The sequence below is a fragment of the Meleagris gallopavo genome, chromosome 3 (assembly GCF_000146605.3).
Source record: "Meleagris gallopavo isolate NT-WF06-2002-E0010 breed Aviagen turkey brand Nicholas breeding stock chromosome 3, Turkey_5.1, whole genome shotgun sequence".
In the NCBI taxonomy this organism is placed as follows: Eukaryota; Metazoa; Chordata; class Aves; order Galliformes; family Phasianidae; genus Meleagris; species Meleagris gallopavo.
Genome location: NC_015013.2, coordinates 53,134,519 through 53,159,786, shown reverse-complemented (window position 1 = coordinate 53,159,786; position 25,268 = coordinate 53,134,519). Strand labels below are relative to the sequence as shown.

Here is a 25,268-nt window from a genome sequence, read left to right as displayed (position 1 = left end):
AGGTAGACAAATTGCACCTGACTATGCACAGACAACAGGACCTTTCAAATTATTAAATAAGATTAAACCATTTGCAGCGAAGGAGATGATGCCCACTGCCAGCAAACATAGGGTCACAATTCTGGACTCTTTAAAAGCTTAGGGTTGAGAGGGTGGGTGGTTTCTGTTGTTGGTTTTGTTTTTTGTTTTATTTTCCCTCCCCTCTCAAAACCAGTGCAGGTTGTCTTATTTTCCTAAGCCAACAGGCACACACAGTAATGAGCATACTTCAACCCCAGCAGAACCGTAACAGAACAGATCAGGCCTCTGCATGCTACGCAAACTTTCACAGCACTAAAACAAATTTGTTACCAAATCTTAAATAAAATTTCGATTTCCTTCAGTCTTAATTCCTTTATGTCCCAAGGTATGACTTCCATCACATTCATCTTCTTCCATATTGTTACTTTGCTTTCATTTATTCTCTGCCTGATTAGACTTTTAGCAAGTACTCATTTTCCACAGTATCATTTCTACTCCTTACAGCACCACATAGTTAAGCGCAAAGCAAAACCAAATTCCTTCCCAACTCTTCCCAGCACTCTCTGCTTACACTTCTTCATTATTAATGTCATTTAGCAAAAACTTAAGCATTATTCCTTTTAGGAACAGAATACATTGGGATTAAAGCCTGTCAGGGAGACACTGAGGCATCAGGTATGAAGTTTCAGTTTCACTAACATAAGCAACCCATCAGATCCACTCTGCATTTTAGATATAAACAACGAGCCAGAACTTCCTTTTGCTTTAATCCCATAAACATTGGCAGAACGCCACGTAAGATAATATGCTAACCAGACTCTGGAAGCTGAAGACTTAAATATACAATAAAGCAGCAATTAAAAATTGTGGAGCTCAAGGAAAAAAAAAGTAACAACAGCAAGAATTAATCAGATCACAGCCTTGCTGAAATCAGCATCCTGTCTACAGCCTATTTGAGACATGAAGAGAAGAACAAAGTACAAAACACATGAATATTTCCTCCCTGGTATGGTCCTCCCTACTGAAGGGATTTGTACTTATTTGTAATTCCAGAACTTCCTAAGATAGCTCCATTTCACTAATTAGCCCAATAGATCTTTTTCCCCAGAAAACTGTCCAACCATGCCTTAAAGCAAACTGCAGAAGTCTGGTGATGCTACACAACTCCTTAATACTTTCTGTCAGTAAAAGTAATCAGAAGAGACTACAGATAGGTCAACAGCTACAGGTTTCAGATCCAGTGATGGTCATGCATTATTGCTGCTATACCTGATGTGATCCTTTGTGCTCAGGGACACGATTTAGCAGAGGGTTGTTAGGGTAGTATGGTTAGGTCAGGGTTGGACTCAATGTTCTTTAAGGTCTTCTCCAACCTAAGTGATTCTATGATTCTATGCTACAACCAGTGCAAAAAAAAAAAAAGAGAAGCAAAACAAAATGACAATTTGTGCAATGACTTTGTGTCAGCTGAAGAACCTGAGCATTAAAAAAGTTATCATGTCAGGGGAAAGAAAACTATCAAAAGCTGCTTTTCTTCCAGCTAAACTCCACAGTGTTATTAACATTTGGGTATCGCCTTTAGAAGATTTCATTCATTCATCCCAGTTCACAAAACAAAAAACAACACCAACACCACCACAAGCCACATTATCATTCCCTTCTCCTTAAACCCAGAGCGCAGTTCTGCTAAGAGGCAGATCATCAACTGGCTGCAAAGCTCAAAAATTAAATCTGTTTGCTGTTTTCCCATTTGAGACGCCTGGTAACAAAGCAACAAAAATTAGCATTTGATGGTTTTTCAAATCAATCCTCCCTGCTCAAAAATGCAGAAAATAAACCACTGTACGTATCACCAGCAGTTTTATTTTTTTCTGTTTCGCCATGACAATATGGATTATGCTTGTGCCAGGGCTGAATGCTTGTCTACATTATTACATCTAACTGTTTAGACATCTGGAGCATGTAAGACAAAACTTCCACCACTACTATCTAAAATGCTTACAAAGTAATTTGTGGCAATTAAGCAACGGCTGAGTAACATCAAAGAACATATATGCAATTCACGGGCAGAGAATTTAAGAATTTTTGCCTCTCTACAATCTAATTTTTGAAGCCATAATGTATAAGCAAGTCTTGCAATACAATCCTGGTCTTGCTTAGCCACGATTTAAAAGTGCAGAAACGCCAACATGAGGTTGTTCAACTTAGTTGCTAGGTTATACAAACAATGAAAAGTGATGCGGAGTATTTTAAAATGTTCCTGTCTTACTTCATTATTTTAATCTGTTAAGTGACTTGCACAGCACAAGCGTGGTATAGAAGTTACATTACCTTCTAATACTGCGTAAAATCATGTTTTACATTTCCCCTTCATTATTTCTTCCACTGAGCTTCCAGCACATCTGTGGTACGATGTTAACTTAAATACTCCTAAGCATTCAGTACACATCATGGGCACCGGGAGGTTCGTGCAATATTTTTCACTTAGTAATGAATCAACTCATCAACTAAAGAGGTTAGATACTAAGTCTTTAAATGCTCTTACAGAATAGAAAAGCAATCACAGAATCCCTAAGCCACAAGTTATATAAACCACAGTGCATGCTACAAAGTCTAGCTCTACTGCTTGATAGGGAAAAAATGTGGAAAACAAATCTCAAGTGCATCTAAAGGTTAAAAATAGATGGACGTCAACATGGTCTTTTTTCCTCCTCTCTACAGATTTGTTTATTGTAAAAACAATGATTCTGTATCTGTTTAATAAGCTGAACAGCAGGTTATAAGATTGTCAGCTTTTTTTTTTAGGCACAAAAATTACTCCTATTTCAGTGCCTCATTCCAAATTTGTACTAGTATTCTAACCCTTTGAAAAGTTGACATGTGGATATTTTCCAGTTTCTCTCTTCCTCACAAATCACATAAGCATAATATACCTTTTTCTTTACCACCTCTTCCAGTAACTACAGGCTTGTGACTAAATTCCCTAGTGCAGAGTTGCCTTGACCCCTCTGTTTCAAATACATAAACAACATAAACACTCTTATATCCTTCCACCACACCACAAATATCTCAGCATTGTAAGAATGATTCCAATAAGTCCTGTAAAGGAGGAGCACAGTAGCTGAATTTCACAGCTAGTGAAACTTCCCAGTGTACAGCTATACAATATGGTTTTACAAGTACTTCTTACATCACTATCCATAATATTATTTCTTTGCCCTGAACGTGCCTGCAAAGAATAACAGAACACTATGAAATACAGTGCTTTATCTACAATCTTCACAGCCAAAAATCCTTTTATTTCCTTCTGATTCTATCAAACACAATGCATTATTAGATTGGGATAGCCACTTCCCCAAATGTTTGGAGACTATGGACTTCATTTGGTTCAGAAAGGAATAGAGTGAAGCACTGGAGGATAAATCTCTCGATCCCTCAGCCTTAATAAACTCCATGTAACACTAGGCTGAGAAAGCACCTCAACTACAACAGAGACCCTCCTCCCCAGCACAATGTTTAAAGCAGTCACACATCGTTTCCTAGTACTACTGTAATGTAGGACCCAAGCTAGATGAACACTCAATATAATAATCCTGTGCCATCTGTTCATGAATAACCCATTCCTTTATTACTTCAGAGAGTTGTGTACTTATTTCCAGCTTTATTCCACACCATTATACACTCATGCATCCACATGCACGCTCCAAAATTATCCTGTTAGCTTCAGAAAGTTCAGTATTGTGGATTTACACTATCCTATTTTTCTTGCACTGTTATTCATATTGTTTACTCATTCCAGAAGATTCTGGAGAGCTTCATATCTTAATATCCTAGAAAAAGCACTATTTCTGGAACATATCAGATTCACAATGCAACTCAGCAATACTATTTAAGTTTCATAATTTTTAAATATACTTCAATAAATACACAAAAACAAATGCCTTGGTGCTGCTGCAATTAGTCAAAAAATGAAAGGCTTCAATTGAGAAAAAAACCTTTGCCTCTGCACTCTCTCCTCATCCAATTAAGTTAATAAAACAACCTGTGAAGCCTGATACCAGCTCACTCCAGGGAAGCTAAATGCTTCCCTAGGCAGATCTGAATACAGCCACCACTCTCTACAGAATCCATGTTGTTTTATAAGCTCCTTTCCATCCCCGTGACTGTTTGGAAAGGTTTACTAAAAACGTGAAGCAAGCATAAACCAGACTATACAGAAAAAAGATGGCAGAAGCCACATGCAGGAGCAGGTGACACAGAGAGTTAGAGCTGCTAAAGGTACTTACTGCGTTGCACCAAGAGAATATTTATTTGCAGCATTGTCTTTTGACATGTTGTCTTCTCAACTCACCACAGAAAAAGGACAAAATTCATACACATTGAAAAGCCCACGGCATACAAAGATGGGAATAACTGCAGGGGAATCTCCCAGGAACAGTTCTAGCCCCTTAGTTTGCTTCTGAGAGGGATTAATGTCGGATGTTTAAGGAAGAGCTTAAAAGAGGACAAGTGTGTGGCAATACCACCACACAGCAGCTTTCCTTCTTCCAGTCTGTGGCTTCAACCAGAGGCCAGATCTTTGTATTAAAAACCCCTAACAGATTTTTTTCCATGAATTTTATCCAACTAGTTTTGAATCTATATAATCTTTTAGCATCCACATCACCCTATGGCATGGAGCTTTGAAGCTCAATCTCATGCGAAAAGAAAATCTCCTTTTAAATGTTGAGCCAACCTGCAAGTCTCACCTGATGTCTCCTAGCTCTACGCAGCAGCCAGTAACTTCATTTACCATCTGCTTGTTATTCATGGTCTTCTTTAACGCTCTCTCACAGCTGTCTGCTTCAGGCTGAAGGTTTTTATTATACCAAATTTCTTCTCATGCAGAAAACATTTCATATCTGATCACTATTACCAACTTTCACTGAACCTTTTTTTCCTACTTTCACTACTTTCCCCCCCCCCAAAAAACGAGAACCAAAACTACTGCCCACAAGTGTGCTGATGGGAAAACTTAGTGAATTTTCTTTAAAGCTGAGTACTTCTTTTTAAGCAACTTTTCTGAGCATTTGAATTCCAACAAAAAACCTTACCCTTTTTCATCCATGATTACTATATGTGAACTATATGCGAAGCTGCTCTCCCCATAGCATTCACCTTCACATACAGACAGCTCCACTCTGCTTTCCTCACTTAGCTGCCCCGTGCTCGAGAAATGAACCATGAAAAGGTCTGCAAAACTCATTTCCTTTCAGGGGCATCAAACCTCTCAACAGTCCCACTGGGATACATACTAAGTGAGAACACGTCTTTTCTGCACTAATGCAATGATGAGAAATATACATGCAGAGGAACAAAAAAACCCCTCATATGCAGAACGCTGGAAGATACAACAACAGCACTGCCCTGGCAAAGCACCTGACATGCAGAGCTGTTGTAGCTACCCCTCTTTGAAGGGTTGCTACCAGGTGAGAGTATGCATTGATGCAGAACTAAATGTTTGTATTGAGCAAGAGAGAGACCTGGTGAACTGAGACTGAGCAACAGAGGGTGAATGGGGACAAGCAAATGAAATAGTGACAGAGTTGGGAAGAGACTGAGTGGGTGGAGAACGACTGGGACAGAGTCAAACAGCATGCCCACTGTGTTGGATTGAGCAGCCAACAAAGGGTGAGGTTCAGCACTGCCTTGTGATAACTGCAGATTATAAGGTTGAGCTGAAGTTGTGAGTAGTAGGAGGCATCTTTAAGACATGAAATTCTAACTCACAACATGAGTGAATAATCATTTCATTTTGATGGAGTTACCATGTCTGAAGGTTTTCAAGAAACATGCAGCGTGGCACTGAGGGATATGGGATATGGCTTAGTGGACACGAATGAACTAGATGATCTTTATGGTCATCCCCAACCTTATGATTCTATGAGCGTATTTTCCAAAGAGACCGAGGACAAAGACAAAATTATCAAGCAATAGCAGCTGCCAGGCCTGCTCTGAAGGCAAAGAGTAACATGCTAAAGAGAAAAAATGCGAGAGCAGGATTATATGCAGCTGGTCTATCTGGAGAGTATGCTAAATGATTCTTGCAGAGCAGGTAAAGTCCTCTAACATTTTAGGAATTTGGAGTTCCAGCCCATCTCTACAGGACTTGTCAACATAAGGGGTTAATCAGTCACCAGGGTTATTAGGCTGGAATGCAAGTGTCCTGATAACAAAAGATTTGTAAATCTGAATTGTCATCTACAGATGATTCAGACATTTGTCTAGAAACTGTTTATCACAAAGCAAGAGCAACAGAACATGACACAGACCCTGCCAAACTGGCTATGAGAAACATGAGGACCTCACCCCACCCCAGAACAATTTCATTGTCCCCAGAAAAGCCAGCCTCTCCCCAAAGATCCCACTGCAACATTTCTTAAACATTATTATAAACATTCTCAGCTTATTCTATTTGTTCTGATCTCATTTACTCCTTTCTTATCTATCCAACACACTTCCACATTGTGGTAGGAGCCAGGAACAAATGTCCTGTTCCTCCATACATACCACAAAACTGCACTCTCTCCAATCAAAAGACACAGCGGCACAAATGATAATAATTAAACTTCAACCAAAAAAAAAAAATCAAAAAACCCTACAAAACTGCTTTCTGCCATGTAGGAAGAAAGCAAAGACAGATATAAAACATCTTCATCCATTAAAGAGAGGGACAAACACAGCCACTGGGGCTTTTAACTGTTTCTAGACTTTGGTTTCTTGTATTTTCCAAAGTAGTCTAGATTTATTTTCAGATCTTCAACATTCAATAGATTTTATCAGAAACCCTTTTTACAAGAACAGTTCTGTTTTTGTGAAAAGTGAAATTAAACACTTTATTATCAGAACAACTAAGACTGATCCTTCGTATTCCACTACAATTTTTCTTCCCCATAATTTCCCTCAGAAAGGATTTCAAACCATCCTTCCATCTCGCCTGAGGAGCCCCAAGACTAATTGTTAAAAATTGGTTTGGAAGACAAGTTTATACAAAACAAAAAACCCAGCAGCTTTCCCACTGCCTTCAAGGATCTTTGCAGAGCACAAAACTACTAGCAAGTTGTCCGTATCAGCAAACAGCCTTCTCCAGGGTAGGAGACAAGTAGGACAAAGGACTTCAAACTCCTACTGATGTCGTCAGCTCTCCTGTCTTCCTCTGCTTCCAGAGGACAGCAGTACACCCCCAGTGTATGATCTCATTCCTACAGCCACCTCTAGTACAAGCACCAGACTACAAAAGCGACATATGTGAGACACTTGATTTGCTTCACCTCCTGAAAGTGAGGTCGGGACCCTGACAGAGCAAACATCCACCTCCATGCTTCTCCCTAATGCTCCTGAAGACTCTGTAATGCTCTTGACAGTCTCAGTACAGAGTGATGCCAGGCCTGAGAAAACCCAGATCCCTCCCACGGAATGCAGCCACAAGAAAACCACCACAAGCCACTGCGGTCTTCTTTAAGAAAGAAGGGAATACAGTAAAGAAGAGGAGCATTTGATACACGTAGGCAGAGATAGCAATGCTGTCAACTGCACTTAAAGCTGTTGCTCTCCAGAGCTGTGCAAGAAAGCACACGCTGCTCAGCTGAAGCCCTAACTTAAACAAAGCACAGGAGTTGGATTAGCATACACAAACAGCCCAGTGTTTGAAACAACATAAAAATACAGTCTTGGAACGACAGCACAGGCAGTAGGGTCTAAAGTCTGTTTATGACACTGTGGTAACTTCTGCAATTCATCAGATTTCGTACACCCAGGATGTGGATGGAATACAGGGCTCTTTTATACTTAGTTTAGACGACACACGGGAAATTTCACAAACTAAGCTCAAAGTAGTCCTTCAGGGACACTCTGGATCACCCACAAGAGCATACAGATATATGGAAGCACACAAGTATGTCACAGCTGTGACAAAAAAACCTGCAAAATGGGCACCACAGACCCTCAACATTTTTTACACCACAGAAAAGGCACTTAGTGAGAACCAAGTGACTCTTAAGGCTGACTGCATCATTCCTAAGGAAGATAATGAGCCAATTCAGCTAAACTGATATTTGAACTCTTATCTCCTGGACTATAAAGAAAATTCTTCCTAAGATACTTTAAACCATTAAAGCAAGGAACGTTTGAACCAGCCAGCTATCAGTTTAGCTAATACCTGACTGATCCCGATTTAAAATTAATAGGGTCGTTGCTTAACTGAAGGCTTAGAAACTAGCCATAACACAGATAGTCACAGCTCAACCATTAACATGCAATTTTCTATTCTGATTATCTTCAAATAACTGAAACAATATGTTGAGCGGAACTCTTGGCTTCGACTATGGAAAAAAGCTGTGAGGCTCTCTCCTAGATGAGAGGATGTAGTGACATGCCTGTAGCAGACAGCAGCTGGCACACCTCTTCAGCTTTGTCCAGAAGTCTAGGTGTAAATCACTTTATCTCACCAGTATGAATTCAAGTGGCATTTGTTCCTGTATTGCTATCAACTTGAAGACTTGACTAATGTGTTACGCTAGAAGGTCCACCTGAAGAGACCGGTTCTACCCAGAAAAGCAAGGTTCACTTTTTCCAGGGGGAAGAAGGGATAGGAGAGGCGAGAGGCAGAGAAAGAAGATGGACACTGCCCAGACTGGTTGTGCAAACACCATTCTTAAAGAGTTCTCCAAGATTCCACTGGATAAAAGTGCTAAGCAATCTTGTCTGACCTTGCATCTGAGCCCGCTTTGAGCAGCTTGAACTAAGAGACATTCTATTTTAAATTTAATTAATTAGATTTACATGTTTGGAAATAATAGTAAGCTTGTGCGTTTCTTGTATATATTCCAACAGACTTCCTTTGGTAATGGACTGACAAAAATAATTGCTTGCAACAATATAGTCACATCATCATCCTTTATCAGTGTTAAGTCATCAGTCTGACAGACGACACAAATTCCATTTGCCATAATAATGAGTCCCTACTTTGAAATAACCTATTTTAAAATCTGTTACACAACAATAGATCTATGCTTAATTCTAAATACCGAGCCAATAATAGCTATAATTACCAATGTAATAGATCAAAAAGCAAAGACACAAAAGCAGGGCCAGAAACATAAGCAAAATCTTGGCCTCGCGTGATTCTTCCACTCGCTAAAGTGAGCTCTTCAAAATATCATGCTGAACTCCCACATCTAACACCACAGAGGAAGAGAGACTTACTAAAAAAAAAAAACAACTACACATTAAGACAGCAAGAAATAAATGTTCTAAACAACTGACACAATTTTGACAGATGAGACGGCCTCAGATTGGAGCACAAGCCCTATGGTGGAGTGGCTGAGAGAAATAGAATTGCTTAGTTTGGAGTACAGGAGGCCTGAAGGGAGAGCTTACAGCTCTTCACAGCTACCTGAAAGGAGTTTATGGAGAGGCAGGGGTCGGTCTCTTCTCCCACATGAGCAGCAATAGGACAAGAGGAAAAGGCCTCAAGTTGCACAAGCAGAGGTTCAGATTGGATGTTAGGAAAAATTTCCTCTTTAGAAGAGTGGTGAGGCACTGGAACAGGGAAGATGATGGTCTCACCATCCCTGGAGGTGTTCAAGAAACATTTAGATGTCATACTAAGGGATGTGGTTTAGTGGGAAAATACTGGTGGTAGGTGGATGGTTGGACTGGATGGTCTTGGAAGTCTTTCCAACCTTGGTGATTTTATGACTCCATAAAGTGTACATATACATAAATCCACACCTAGGAAAGTCTCAAATAATGCATTTCAAATTATCTGTTCTTTTCATTCAAAAAAAGATCAAATTAACTTTTGCACAACTGCACAAAAATCACATCAGATCTCCAATTATCAGTGCACACAGACTGCTACACAAAAGGAAACTGAAACAGTTGTGGAACCCTTTAAAAAAATTTTAAACAAAATATGATTATCTTTAATTGCTTATCATTCAACAAGATAGTTCAGGGTTATTGCCATTCAATCTGTATTTCAAGAAAACAAGCTCTTACGTAGCTTTTTGGTGGATTTTCAGCCACATTAGATGTCAAGATAAGCAGTTAAGCTTATTAGCATGTTCTGCAATAAAGTATCTGCTGTAACCAGCTATGTTTTATTTGTGCTGTATAGAACATACAGAAGAATTCTTAGTTCCTATACTCTAACACTATAAAGGGCAAAAAAAAAAACTCTTATCATTCTGGAATAACTCTCTTGTTGTGCATAGAAAGCAAGCAAATCTGGACAGCCATCAGAAACAGATAAAGATGCTTAACACAGGACAAGACAACTGTATTCCATAAGACACAGAAATTATATATTACATGAAAACTACTTTAAGGGATAAAGTTGCAAAATATTTTGGGTAGGAATTTGCAGAGGTGATGCCACTTAGCACAAAGGGACAGAGAATGTTTGCAGAGTAGGTGGTTTATGGTAGAAAACACAAATTCACATACAACAGCACTAGAAGAATAGTAGCGTTCCTCAGGCATCTACACTGGGACCACCACTATTTAATATCTTTGTCAGAAACATGGACAGTGGGACTGAGGGCACTCTCAGCAAGTTTGCCAAGGAAGCCAAGCTGAGTGGTGCAGCTGATGCACTGGAGCAAAGTGCTGCCATCTAGAGTGACAGGTACAGGCCTGAAAGGTGAGTCCATGCAAACCCCATGAAGCTCAATAAGGACAAAGTTCTGCACTTGTCAGGGCAGCTCCAAGCACAAAAAAAAGCTGGGCTAAGAATGGATTGAGAGCAGTCCTGAGGAGAAGGTTGTTGGTTGATGAGAAGCTTAGCACAACCCAACAGAGCATGCTTGCAGCCCAGAAAGCCAATTGTATCCTCAGCTACATGAAAAGCATTGCCAGTGGGGCAGTGACTGCCATTTCACTCTGCTCTCTTGAGATCCACCTCACCTGGAGCACTGCATTCAACTCTGAGGTCACTGGCATAAGGACATGAAGCTGTTGGACTGAGTACAGAGCGCCAGGAAGATGATCAGAAGGCTGGAGAACCTCTCCTATGAAGACAGGCTGAAGGAGTTAGCATTCAGCCTGCAGAAGAAAAGGCTCTGGAGAGGCGTCATCGCAGTCTTCCAGTACTTGAAGAGAGGCTACAGGAAAGCTGGGGAGGGGCTCTTTATCAGAGATTATAGCGATAGGAAAAAGGGTAGTGGATTTAAACTGAAAGACAGTAGATTTAAACATTAGGAAGAAATTCCCTACTCAGAGTGTGCTAAGGCACTGGCACAGACTGTCCAGAGAAGCTATGGATACCCATCCCTGGAGGCATTCAAGACCAGGTTGGATCAGACCCTGAGCAGTCTGACTGGTGGGAGCTGTCCATGACCATAGCAATGCATTTAGAACTAATCTTTAGGGTCCCTTTACAACAGAAACCATTTCATGAGATTTCATATAATCCATAAAATATTCATAAATCGCAAGCAATTTAAAGATTAATACAATATGGAACTTAAACTCATAAAACAAGACCTCTGCGCAAGTCAAAGTAGTCATTACCATTGCATGTAAATGTGCGAGATCAATTCTGAGTTCATTAGATAATGCTCTTCTGGAAAATGTGGATGCTGAAAAAACTAACATTAGCTTCAATCTTTATTCTAGCAGCACTGTCTCCAAGCAAAACATCAACCAGGCTTCCTTCACAGACAACTGAGAGCAGAGGAGCTCTCAGAATAAAACCTTCTGGGATCAGGCCTTGCTAGAAGTTTGTTCTGCATCACCTTAAACAAAAATTCAACCAGTTATAAATCAAAGAAAATTTAGTAATTACAAAATACAAAAGCTCCCGAGGGGCTGCGCGCCTAGCAGTGTGGGACTCACTAACCACATCCCAGCACAGAGCTGCACAGGCTGTCCGGGCCCTCATTCAGCACTTAAAGAGATACAAATAAAGACTGTCGTATCTCACACCTTTTTTTTTCCAAAAATTACTGAACAAAGCCATAAGTTAGCTAATAGTTGCTCACCACAAGACTAGATTCAACTTGCCTTCCTCACTCTCTGTCAAGTAGCTTTACACATCAGAGGCAGCTAGCTGCTAAGAAAGGCACAGCATAGGGACTTAAGATGAAACACAGACTGAAATGGGACTAGTTTTGCACCTGGCACAAGCAGAAGTTTCATCTCTGTACCAATATACAAGTCTTTCTGCATAGTTAATTGTCACTGAATAGAAGTAATTTTCAAATTAGATCTACTAATATATTGGGAAGAAAATAGTTATTTTACATTTCCCAGTAGAAACCTAGCATACTCTTATCATAAATAGTACAATAAAGATATTTGGCAGCAATCCTAAACCTCTAGAACCTCCTGGTGTTTGGCGTATTTTGAAGTGGAGTAAAATAAATGTCAAGGTCTTTTGATTATCCACACACTTCATTGGGTTCCAGAGGTTTAGTAAACACCACAAAAATGATATATCAACATCTGGCTTTTTTCCTCCCTGCACCATGAACTACGCCACAAAACTAAGAGGCTTTTCTTGAAAGAAACTCATACAGCAAATGACCTTCTGTGGGGAGCACTTCTTTTGTATTCTCTCTTGGAACCATCCCAACCGTCTGCTATTTTTCCTAGGAAAACGACATATCCCAAGCAAAGCAAAGTGCGCAAGTGACAGCAAATGACTACCCTCCTACATACATCAAATTCCCAGAGGAAAGTTCACTGGTAAGGCTGAAATCCCCACCGCGTGACACTCTGACTGGAAAAGGGAAACCTGCAAAGGCATCCTCCTGCCCTGTTTACTCAGGGACTCCTGTAGTACTGTAAATATTCTGGTTAATTTAAACAATTTTGTACCATAAGTTTGCATCTAAAAAGCCCTCTTATCTCGAGGGCTCACCTCTTACTAATATTGAAGTGTCTAAAAATTTACCCAACTTTCCATCTACAGTGAGGTAACTCATGCTGATGTAATAGAAGCGGGACGACTTTCTGCCGCTCGCACAAATCCCGGGTCTGTTCCACCAGGTTCACGCCCTTGAACCCGCTGTGGAAGCAAGGTAACGGCCCGGCCGGGCAGCGCCCGCCGCTCGCAGCGCGGGCTTGCGGCGCCCCCTGGCGGGCACGGAGGGAGCAGCTGGAGACCGGCGCTAGGTTCCCGAAGGGCTGCGCGCCTAGCAGCGCGGGACTCGCTAACCGCATGCCGGCGCTCCCAGCATGGGGCTGTACGGACTGTCTGGCCCCTCACACAGCGCTCAGCCACCCTCGCTGAGGAACGCTGTCCTCATGTGGTGACACAGCCTCTCGTCCTCTCACTGGGTTCCTCGAAGGGACAGGTCACTCTCCTGTTACTTCAAGGGATGAAAAACCACATAGGAGGTTCCATAGGAACATGAGGAAAAACTTTACTAGAGGGTGACAGAACTGGAACAGGCTGCCCAGAGGGGTGGTGGAGTCTCCTTTTCTGGAGATACGACCCACCTGGACACTTTCCTCTGTGACCTACTGCAGGGAAGCTGCTTTAGCAGGAGGCTGGGCTGCACAATCTCTAGAGGTCCCTTGCAACCCCTACGATTCTGTGATTCTGTGTGGTCAGAGCTCTACTCTGCCCCCTCCAGGCCCAGCAATGCCAGCCCTCATACACCACATACACCAACCCCAGCCCCCACATTGCTGAGGAACAGGGAGGAGCAAGGGCCTCACTGGAGAGGCTCCTGATGATGCGCCTGGCTTACAGCACCAGAAAGAAGCTCGATGTCAGCCTTCCCTACATCAAATCTCAAGTCTTTTAATACAATTCATTTCACTGGAAAAAACTTTTTTTTTTTTTTAAGTATTTATTCTGTACTTGATAGGACATTCCCTCTTTAAGTTCTTTCTGCAGTTAAAAAACCTCCCCCATACAAGAACAGAAACACTACCAGTCTTAGCCGATACGATTCAGTATTTACTTCTGCCTTTTCCTGAGCTCTCCAGTCCTCATCACTAAAAAGAGAGTCCTATCTTGGTCTCTTACCTCACCACCGCTCAGAGATTATGCCCTATGCACAATAACTGAATTTGATATAGTCAAGCTCCCAAAACACTCCAGAGAAATAAGAAGCTGTCTGATCCAGCACATAACAGGAAATTGACATCAACTTGCTGGAGAAAGCCATTAGACAAGGGCTACGGAGAATCCAGATCACCACATTTCTGGTAAGAAATCTATCCACCAGGCATCTTTTTGTATACATGTTGAAACACAAGAAACTCCATTTAAATTAAGAATAAACTTTACTCAGAGTGATTAAACAGCTTGCTCAGAAAGACTGTGGAGTCTCCAAGCCTGAAGGTACTCAAAACACAACCACACAGCCCTGAGCAGTTCACTCTATCAGACCTTGCATTGAGCACAGGGGTTGAACTGGATGATCCCCAGGGAGGTGCCTTCCCATCATAGTCATTCTGTGTCTCAGCAATCACACTACCAATTTCTAGGTGTGGGGCACTGGTGGTTTTGAAGTTTGGCAGTCAGGGAAGATATCCCGAAATTCTTGTGAACAGGATTCCTTTTAAAGATAAAGTAAACAGAAGCCTCACATCCCTCCAAGTTAAGTGCAATCAAATGAGAATACACTACATAATTATAGGAGGAAAAACTTATTTTAAAAGAAAACAGTTTCTTACCTTACAAAGCTCATCATTCTCCTCTTGGACAGGTAGAGAATTAAGATTTGTGCAGGAGTCAGTGTCTGATATCTCCAGTGAGCTGTCATCTTTCTCAGATTCATCACATTCATCTGTAGAATCACTATCCTTCTCCCAGTCAATAAACTCTGATTCATCTAAAGAAAATTTGCAATAATGTTTCTTATTCATTCACATATTATTCAAAAATATTAATTTAAACAGTAAAACATTAATTATCCATGACTTGGGAAAAGCACAATATTATGCTACATACATTGAACCTGCCTTTATGTTTAACTACTTTATGATCCCGTCCTTCGTAAAATCCAAATAGAAGCTTCCATGAATGGATGTATTAAAAAATAAAAATTCAAAGTACTGCCCCATGAGGAGGCAGCATTTTTAACTACTTAGGTAAGTACTTGGTTTAGTTGTTAATTTCTTAGGATTTAGAGTGCCTATGGTTTTTTCCGTCCGGTTGCATCAGATTTTTTTTTTTCCAAGTGTACTTATTCAGAATTAACTGTTTTATATAAAAGCAAGTACTTCAGACAGTGACCCGGAAGAGCTGCAAAGCTGATGGAAATTGACATCTGTTATGAGTAGTAACTCCCATACATGAAAAAATACTTGAAATGGTAGCCTTGTAAAACACCATGGCCAAATACACAGGTCTGCAAACCAAACTTCTGAGCACACCAGACAGATGTTTGTATTAATTTCTCCTAAACAATCAGGCACAAGAAAATAAGTGTTTGCCTCAAACAAAGAACAGTGACAAAATGGCAATAAACACAGACGCTGCTCTTTCACCACACTCGTGACCATGTAGTCCAGAAATACACTTGTACACATCTACAAGGATCTTCTGAAAGGCAGTGGAAGCCTGAGTTGCTGTAGCAGTCCTCCTAAACAGTCCCCCTTCAGATCCAAGTGTCTCAGCACACAAGCTACTGGCAAAAAGAACCTCATTGAATTTTGAGAAGATAAAGTTTGGAGGAGGAAAACTGAAAACCTGAGTTTTGCTTGTATTGCTTTTGCAAAAAGCAAATAAAGGAGGCACGTACATGTAATGATGCTCTAGGCATCTCTACAGATATGTGGAACAGTGGTAGTATGTTCCGTTACAGTGCTACAGCAGTTTAAGTCACTAATTTCTTCACAGAACTTCCTAATTCTGAAGCCACCCAGACAAATAAACAGAAAGCTCTGGTTTGCCTATGTGAATTCATTTCTGTTTCTAAAATGAAAGAAGCTATATAGAAAAAGTTTTAAATACAGCCACTGGTGACTAGTTTAGCACAAAGAGGTCTCCTGAAGCTATGTGTCGCACCGCATGCAACTTATGATGGCAGCACGAATCCCAAGTCCTATCTTGTCACACTCAGGTGCCAATACTTCTGAAGGTGAACTTCACATGAAAGGACATGCCACTTTTAAAATATTTTCTTGGCTATTATCCCCATACTTACAACTGAACATATGTAATATGCATACACAGATATCCATGTACAGTACTACAATTACTGCACATAACCAGTACTACTCACTGAAAATTGAAAAAAAGGAAAAGCAGTTTTCTATTAATGGGGAGTTTTCTTATGCCCCACTGCCTTCAACAACTCAATAAATTAGAGAGTTGAAAAGGAAATGTTTTCATTTCCTTGATACCTTCAAGCTGGTACATAAAGCATCAGTTTTGTCATTTACATAGAGAAACCAAATTTTGCTAACTCATAAGTAAAAGAAAATCAGTGTACTGTCTTATTAAAATTAAAAATTAAAAGCTGTATTACATATTTATTATTGAACCGTTTATTGTAAGGGATATGAGAGACAAGTATAATAAAATGATATTAATAGCAGGCTTGAAAGTTTCCTGGTAAACAGATTAAAGTCCACAAAGTGACCAGTCCTTCCATTTCTAAAAGAACAAAAATTACTAAAAACTACAACAGATGACCAGATAAATCAATGACGTGCAAAATCAATGACAAATACAGAAGAAATAGGAAGACTGAGTTTGTTGTAAACCAAAGGAATGTGCTTAGCCAGAGCCACAAAAACAAATTAGTCAATCCATCTGCTCAACTCACAGTACTGTTTGAAAGCTACCAGATAACCAGGATCTGAAGTCTGTCTGTAATGCTTCAGATCTAGCTTAAGTAATCACATCGAAAATAAGTTCTAATGCCAATTAAACATTATCCTAATCAACTTGTATAATAAAGCACACAAGATTTTTGTCTTCAGCTGCACTTCTTTAATCAAAGTCTCTGCTATCTGGCATGCCTTGTTCCATGAAATAGAAAGCAACTCCTAGAAACAAAACTCATGGTTGCTTGCACAATACAGCTAGCAGAGAAAACAAGGAATACTGTGTACTGAAATGAAAACTCATGCCACGTAAAATGATGTTATCTGCAGCTGCAAAGCCTGCCACATCTATTCAGTATATGTAGAGACAGCAACATCCACTAGCAGAACAGAGCAGGCAGAGGAAGGTGTTCACAACACCAGCATGTATGAGCATAGGAAAGGAAATGCTACAAAATGCTACTGGACTCCAAAGTTGTTTGTTTGTTTGTTTACATAATTTAAAATAAGAGGTTATGCTATACTCACTGATACAATGGAAGAAAGTCCTCCAGATGATCTAGATCTATTTTGATTAAGTCATGTCCTTTAGCCAGAATGATCTCACAGTATTTTTGTCACAGCACTTAAAGCTGACAAAGTTTCTTGACAAATCTGCTTGTGTTTGAACTTACCTTCATCACTTCTGTCCTCTAACAAAAAACATCTGCCCTGTGACTTCTCTGCTTTGCAAGTGAGACTTTTTTTGTTGTGTAACCTTGAAATCGATGTTTTGTTTTCATCATCTGAAAAATCACTGCCACTAGAGGTCCAAATTATGTCTTCAACCTCCTTAGAGCTTTCAGCAGCAGATCCTATTAAAGAGAATTGTAAAGTTTTAGATTGTTACAAAAATATAGTACAGTTAAATTTAAAATCCTATAAAAATTATGCTAAACTGTTTTTGAACTGGAAAAAATTTACCAGCTCTGTCAGCAAGCAAGAGATCAACACTGGAAAGTTAACTTAAATATTTCTTATACAGTCATGCTTTATTTTCATTTTGATTCTCTCTGCTGCTAGAGCAAGTAGAAAGACAAAGACTGAAGAAATCACTGCCCTATCTCTCCTTTCCTCTGGACTCGAAAAGTGAAAGATATGGAGACAGTCCATAAGTCCTCATACTCCTCATCATGCCTAGAGTTCTTTTTCCAATCACAACACTAAACAGACTCAGGTACATTCAGAAGATGGTGAATGCAGGATGTTGGCAAAGTTCTGTTTCACTGTCTATTCCTTATACTTAAAAAATACCTTGTTTCTCTCATGCCTGCTTCTCAGTCTCTAAAATGAAGTGAGAATTATCTCACCCTCTATCTAGACAGCTACAAGTCAGTTTTCACTTCCTCCACTTAAAACTGTGGACAGTGTTCTGTCCCTGCTAGGATACATAGTCTATACTGTATTAATAGTAGTCTACCTGTTCAAGAGCAATAGCTAAAGTTTTTGCAGTTTTGCAGAGCTGGCATTCTAGGTAAAGAGAGGAGCCCAAACACAACAGCATCAGGACTATCTCTTATCAAAAGTAGATTCTAAGTACAAAAACAGAAGAAAACCAGTACTTTTAGCAGCTTACACCTTGATAAGGGACAAAACAAAGTAGAAGTCTTTTTGACAATACCGAGATGACACTGCTGTAACATACCAACTGGGCTTTCCGCAGTTGTTAGAAGTGGTCCAAGGTGCTTCTTAGTCTTAGATTTATTACCAGCAGATCTCAATGACTAGAAAGAGAGATGTAATCAAGATTATCAACACTGTGTTAAAATTGTTCTTATATACTTCAGATCTGTTATTATACACCCACCACAACTGAGCACAACTTCAGACTGATTTTTCAGTCTCCTACTACACTGTAGTATCATGAGGACATTAACATGAAAGCTTATATTTTCCTCAATGATGAAAGTTAAGCTCTCTGTGACAATGACAAGAACAGCATCTAACCTTATGAAGAACAAAAGCCACTATTTTCAGCATTAAAATGTCAAAAAGGGGCAGGAAGACCATGCTTAATAAAGCACGTGCCCTGTTCCAAGGCTGCAGAAAAGCTTTCTGTGGTCCTGTCTGTATTTCATTAAATCCCACAAGCTATGTAACACTAGGACTGCTCAGTACCAGAAAGAAACAAAAATCAGTTGAAGATTTTCAACACACAGCCCTTTCTCACTCAGAGCTGGCTGAATATCTCAATTCATGACCAAAACTAACATAAAAAAAAAATTAAGCTTAATTTGATATATAATTCCAAACAGGAGTTGCAAGGTCATAATGCAGTATTTTTCTACAGTTAATTCATTGTTGCAAACAATCTCTTTATATCTAACAAGAACACTTCTAATGCAAAATAAAGTCATTTTGTTCCATTTTTAATTTCTTTTTAAAGGAAGAAACGGCTCTCCACCCCAAATGTTAAATTAAATAGCACATTTAGGGACAATACATAAAAGGGTGACTATTCAGTCAAGCATGGAAACCACACTACCAGTTGGCTTTTCTTTCTTACACCTTTAAGCAAGCCAGCATTTTACCTCCAGCATAGAAGTACTCTGAAAGCCATCCCCACACCTAAGCCACGCACTGGAAATTGAAGCAGCAGCCACTGATGTCCTGAGACTTGATTTTTTCAGCTGTAGGGTTGTCTCATCTGGGAAGGACGTGCACTCTGCATTCCAAAACCGCTTCCGCTAAGAAAAAGAAACCCATCAAAAACACTGCACATGCATAATGCTTCTCAAGTGAAATTTATTGAATCTAGAAATTCCCTTTTTCTAAATACTTCCAAACAAACTCCTTATTTTAAAACAGATGGAAAAAGAGAAGTTTAGAACTTCCAAGCATTTCTTACGCAACACCACACAACAACAGTAGCACTAATTGTCACGGGTAAATCTGATCTTTGACAAGTGTGCCATTTGCTGCTCATCTAAGTTCTGTCTGTAGGGTCTGTTAGCTGCCCAGTGACGATGACAGTCCTAAGAGCGGCTCAGTAAAACACATTATAACTACATAAATCCTTCAAACTCTCATTTAATCTGATTGAATCCTGTGTTGTGCAGGAGGTCAGACCGGGTAATCAATAGCCAGCGCTCCATTCAACAACCAGCAGCAAAATACCAAGAACACCAGACAGAACTCTTTCAGCTTTAAGAATAACATTTGTTTTCATCTATTTCTCCATAACAGTAGATTAAGTGATGCACTTTCCTTATGTGCAATGTGAAAGTCATTCCGACTATCAGGTAAGCTATGAAAACAGGCTCCTCATTTGCACCCAGCACTAATTTCATGCAATAGATTTTGACATGTGAAACCAGTTTAAACTGTTACCTGTAAGACTCTACATCATTTTACACATATAAATTGAACTGAATGCATGATAAAGACTTTAGCTCACTCTATTGCTGAAACATTTTATAAAAGTTTGACTGTACTTTACTACATCAAAGCTACGTTAATCAGCACACAAAGATAGAGGGAAAGAAAGAGGTCACGGGCAGCTTTTGTGACTGATGTGTATTTGTTTCCTCCTTAATTTCTGAATGCTGGCCATAATGAAAAAGGTACTTCCAGAAAGAACACAGTGAGCAGCACCTTGGTTTGTCCCTTCAGTCAACCAGTCCTGTTTTATACACTAAACCAGTCCTAATTATACACTGAAACACAGAGAATAGATTCAGGCACATATATAATGCCAATTGATTTGTAATCCCACTGTAGATTACATAGGAATATCCAGTCAATAATTTGAATGCAGATTAAAATCTTCTATTTGTGTTTTTCAAAAAGAGGGGATTCTAGTCAACTCCTTTGTTAATTTTTGCTGTGTTAGTTATTTTTGAACCTTAACCAATGTTGAAAAGCTTGCTTACATGTATGCTATCAGGACTTCTAAACTTACGCAAGATAAATTTTCCATAACAAAACGTGGCAGATCAAAATGTGGTTCATCCAAGCATGTTTCTTAACTGGGGTACTGCAGTTTGAAAGAATGTGCATCTGTGTCAGTAACATCGCTATGACTTGCTCGGGGGTTTACAATACACAGCTTTTGATGGTCAATTAAAAGCAGAGGCAGTTGGAAACAACTGAGAAAGCCACACAAATGCATGCACTAAGAGTTACGTAAAATAGGCTTTGTAATGAATTTCTATTGTCAGGAAGCATTTCAAACACAGAACTATAGAATGACTCTGTCCTGTTTCTTACCATATTATCCTTAAAAATCATTAAATCCCTTTTCACAGAGAATCCCTCCGTTTCCCTGCACTGCAAGTACCAATGGGAACAAAAAGAACACTCTAGAAGAGGTGCAGTGTGCCATGGCAGATGAGGTAGCATCAGTGTTGTGGGAAGGCACATAAAAAGAGGGGCTCACACACTACGTGTGTGTGTATATATATATATATATATATATATATATATATACACACACACACACACACACACACATATATGCACAGTGTTTTTAAAAAAATACACCATGTAAAATGCATATATTTCAACGTGCACAAAACAACTTGTGCTCATATAAACAAAGCACACTTTTATTAGAAAGCTGCAATATGAATGCCCTGTGGAACAGAAAAATAAAGCTAGATTTACACAGTCAAAGCTCAAAAGACAAATACTTAAGAGCACAGGTGACACTGCCGAGTTCTCTCGGGACAAAGGCTCCAACCACCAGCCATGGGAGCAGCTCTGCAGAGCACTCTGTGCACGGCTCATGGGCACCATGGGATTGTGCCTGTGCTCAGGAAGGCAATGGCTATGGCAGCCAACCCTGCAGAGCTGCTGCTCCCTCGCACCTCTGCACAGAGACCTGCTGCCGTGGGAACACACCGGCTGGCACATGAACTCCAAGGTTTAGAGCTTCCCTGCCTCCGCTCTGCTTCAGGGCAATGGGGAAACTGATAATTGAAGAAACTTGTTTTCTCTCAGTATTTATAACAAAGCTAGTCCAAAGGACATGCTGTTCCTAAAGAACTGCAACACAAACAGCGAGTTCTTTTCACCCAAAGTCACAAAGTTAATCAATCTTTTTCCTCTGGCATAAAAGTGGGACATAATATATTGGGTAATTACTAATGTTGCACATGAAGTATCCAAACCCAAGGTATTGGTATAAGTGAAGTTCAAAGGAGTCAGACCACGTAAATCCAGTGCATCTCAAAAATCAAAACGTACTGCAGAACAAAGGGCCACAGAATAATCTCGTGGATTTGAGCACAGTGTCTGGAGACAAAATATGCCCTCTAATTTTGAGTTTAAGTTCAGACTAGGATGCTACCTCATGCAGAAATTGTCTGCTGACCTCTGTTCATGAAAGCATTGTACTTTTTCTCTGGAGCAATTCCTTTTAAGTATCAAAAAAAGTAACAGTGCTGTGTGTGTCACTGGATTAGGATCAACCCCTCCATGCCAAAGGGGCACAAAACAATCCTTCCCTCATTACCCCTGCAGTAACTCTCAGCAAAATAAAGGGCAAATCAGCCTCTATGGGTAGGGGTGTGCTGAGAGGAAAAGTGAGACAGACATCTCAAATACATAATGATTGAACACCAGCCTGCTAAATGTATAAGGCTGGAGGGTTGGTTTTGATTTTTAACTAGATGGTCCTATCCAGAACATCTCCACTCAACCAATCCATATATCATTACTTCTGCAAATATTTGTTAAGCAGAGGCACCCTAAATGCAGTCACTGGGACCATATGTTCAATGTCTACTAACTGCACACAGGCATTTACACACCAGACAATGCCACTTCCTTGAGCCTGTGCCAAAAAAACACAAAACAAACCCCCACAAAAGCATGACCTAGTACAGTATCTACTGCATACACCAGCAACATCTCTTTGACACATCACTTTCTCTAACACAAAAACAACACAAGCTGAAGGACAAAAAAGAAAAGGTTTTGCTGTATGACTCCTGCTACTGACCTGCGGATTGGTTAATTGCACCACTTAAGAACAGAAATTATTTCAATACAACTGTTGTATTCTTCTCTAGCACAGAGCAGGCAAGATGCTGAAGTTTTTGATCCCAAAAACTTTTTTTCCCCATTAGAAAAAACTTCTGAATACACCACAGAAGAACACACAGTGATATCAAACACTGACCAACAACCATTCTCATCTTTCGCCTTCATCTTCACAATCTTCACATGAAAACACTCATAAATTAGAACAAAGGAGTTCCAGGCTTTAGAAGCCCAACGTTAAGACTGCATAAAACTGAATTTGACAACAGAAATCTCATTCTCAGCAGAACTCAGCATTCATGCCACTGAGCTCCTGAACGTATAGTTTCCATTTTCAATGCCTGGATGGAAATTAAGATTTTCATTTGCTTGAAATATTAAAATATCCTTGCATTTTAAACCTTCAAGCAAGGATTTAAAATGAGGCTGTATTATTTCAAGCCAAAAGTAGAGCTGTTTTTTTTTTCCATAATGAAAACCAGCACACATCCTTTCCAAAGTCAACTGGCAAGAATACCCACAATCTCAGCTAAGAAGTGTTCTCACCAAGTTGTAATCATTTGCAAAAAATGCTGAGCTACATAACTACGGTCACAGTGACCTGGCATTCCTCCTTCCAAACTGTTAGCATACACTTCAAAACAAAAAAAAGAAATATTATTTTCCAAAATACTTCTACAGATGCTGATGTATGGGACAGATATTTTTAAGTTTTAAAACTCTTATGTTTCTGATTATTACTTCTGTTAACAAAAGGCTATTTTCTGATTTACTGATACACATGTGGATATACACACACAACTATGTAATATTACCACTTGAACGCTGAGTGGCTTTTTTAAACCTACACATGCTTACGTAAGCATCAATACAAGTTACTGTGATAACACTGAGGGAGAAAACCCTCCTGGAATAAGGATACTACTGAAATGTACTTCTTACATATAGCTTGTGCCAAGTTGTAGTCAAACATAAATCACCACTTTACCAATCAAACTGATGAGAACAGAAGTACATAGAAAAGCTTTCTCAAGATTAAGTTATCCGAAACATTTCGCATACAATCATAACACCACACATTAGTTAAATATCAGGTTGGTTTATTTTTTAGAGTGGCTTAATGAATAGAATAGTCAGCAAATGCAGAGGACTGCTGTCTTCTCACCTGACCGGTACAGCTCTCACTGATACAGTAACTAGAAACAGTGTCTACTATTTATTACCAAAAACCTGTCAGCAAATGTTAACGCCTTAGCTGCTCACCTGTAGATTTTCCAGCAGTCAATAACTTATAGAACCTTTAGAAGAAGATATGAACATGGTAGAGTACGTTACTTTAAGTCTGATTACATCTTTCAATAAAAATGGACTTTAAACTTAGCTGTACTAAAACTGGTGTGGAATACTCATACCATTTCTACCCATGTACCAAAAAGAGAAACTTTTTTTTTTAGCATCTACACCTGACACTGGAGGTCTGTACAAGGCTGCCCAGAGAAGCTGCGGATGCTCCTTCACCGGAGGTGTTTAAAAGCAGGCTGGCCAGGGCCCCGGGCAGCCCAAGCCGGCGGCTGGAAACGGCAGGGGATTGGAGCTCGGCGATGTTTAAGGCCCGACCCACCATAAGCCACGCCGTGGTTCCCCGCACAGGCGCCAGGCGGCAGCACGGGGCCGGGGCACAGAGCGGCAGCACCCCGAACGGCGCGCGCCTCCGCTTAGCTCACGTTCCGCCCGCGCCCCGAGACCGAGCCACCAAGAGAGCGGCACGGAGCCCGCCCGTCCCGACCAAAGCCCCGAGGTTCGCTTTCCCCCGCTGCCACCGAAGCCGCCGAGCCCCCTCCGCGGTGTTCCGCCGCACCGCCACGAGCGGCGTATGGCCGCGAGGCGGCAAACCCCCACGGCACGAAGCGGGGAGGGCATAGCGTCCAGGACGCGTCGGAGAGGGCCGGAGCCGACCCCTTCCGGGGAGCCTCAAGGCCCGAGCTCCCAGCGGCGAGGGCGGGCAGCGGGGCCGGAGCTCGCCCTGAGGGGAGCACGGCGATTAACCCGCCTCGCGCAGTTCCCTCCCGCACAGATCCCCTCGGCGCGCACGCAGGTACCTTCCGACTGGGCATCGCCCCCGGCAGGGCGGCCCGAACCCCGGTCACGTGGCAGGGGAGCCCTAGGGGCGTGGCGACTGAGGAACCCCCAGCCCCGCCGCAACGCCTCCCTTTCTAGCTTTGGCGCCAACAGAGCCGCCGCTCTTCATTGGGCGGGCCGGTGACGTCACGAGGGGGCGTTACTTATGGAGGAGAGCGTCGCGCATGCGCGTTTCAGCGCCCAGGCTTGGCGGGCTTTGCGATGCCGTCGGGCTTCCGGGGGCACTTCACCTTGTGAAGTAGTGACCCCGAGCAGTGAGAGGCGGGCTGTGTTTCGGCTGTTGGGGCAGGAGGAATCCTTTGGGTGGTGTT

The 25,268-nt window shown here is 40.9% G+C and overlaps 1 protein-coding gene across 5 annotated transcripts in view; it reads right to left on the bottom strand.

Annotated features, from left to right (window-relative positions):
• Nucleotides 1–25,050, bottom strand: part of LOC100546398 (DNA repair-scaffolding protein-like) — a 50,942-nt gene extending 25,892 nt beyond the window's left edge. For 2 of the 5 annotated variants that reach the window (XM_031552856.1, XM_031552857.1), the window contains exons 1-5: nucleotides 24,918–25,049; nucleotides 19,365–19,520; nucleotides 18,479–18,557; nucleotides 17,469–17,648; nucleotides 14,695–14,852 (exon numbers count right to left, since the gene is read on the bottom strand). In XM_031552856.1, coding sequence (XP_031408716.1) covers nucleotides 14,695–14,852; nucleotides 17,469–17,648; nucleotides 18,479–18,557; nucleotides 19,365–19,520; nucleotides 24,918–24,932 — 588 coding nt within the window. In that variant the 5' untranslated portion in view covers nucleotides 24,933–25,049. Of the gene's footprint in view, nucleotides 1–14,346; nucleotides 14,577–14,694; nucleotides 14,853–17,468; nucleotides 17,649–18,478; nucleotides 18,558–19,364; nucleotides 19,521–24,081; nucleotides 24,878–24,917 lie in introns of those variants that run through there. The other 3 variants (XM_031552855.1, XM_031552853.1, XM_031552854.1) reach the window with 3 other exon arrangements.
• Between the last annotated feature and the right edge of the window lie 218 nt (nucleotides 25,051–25,268).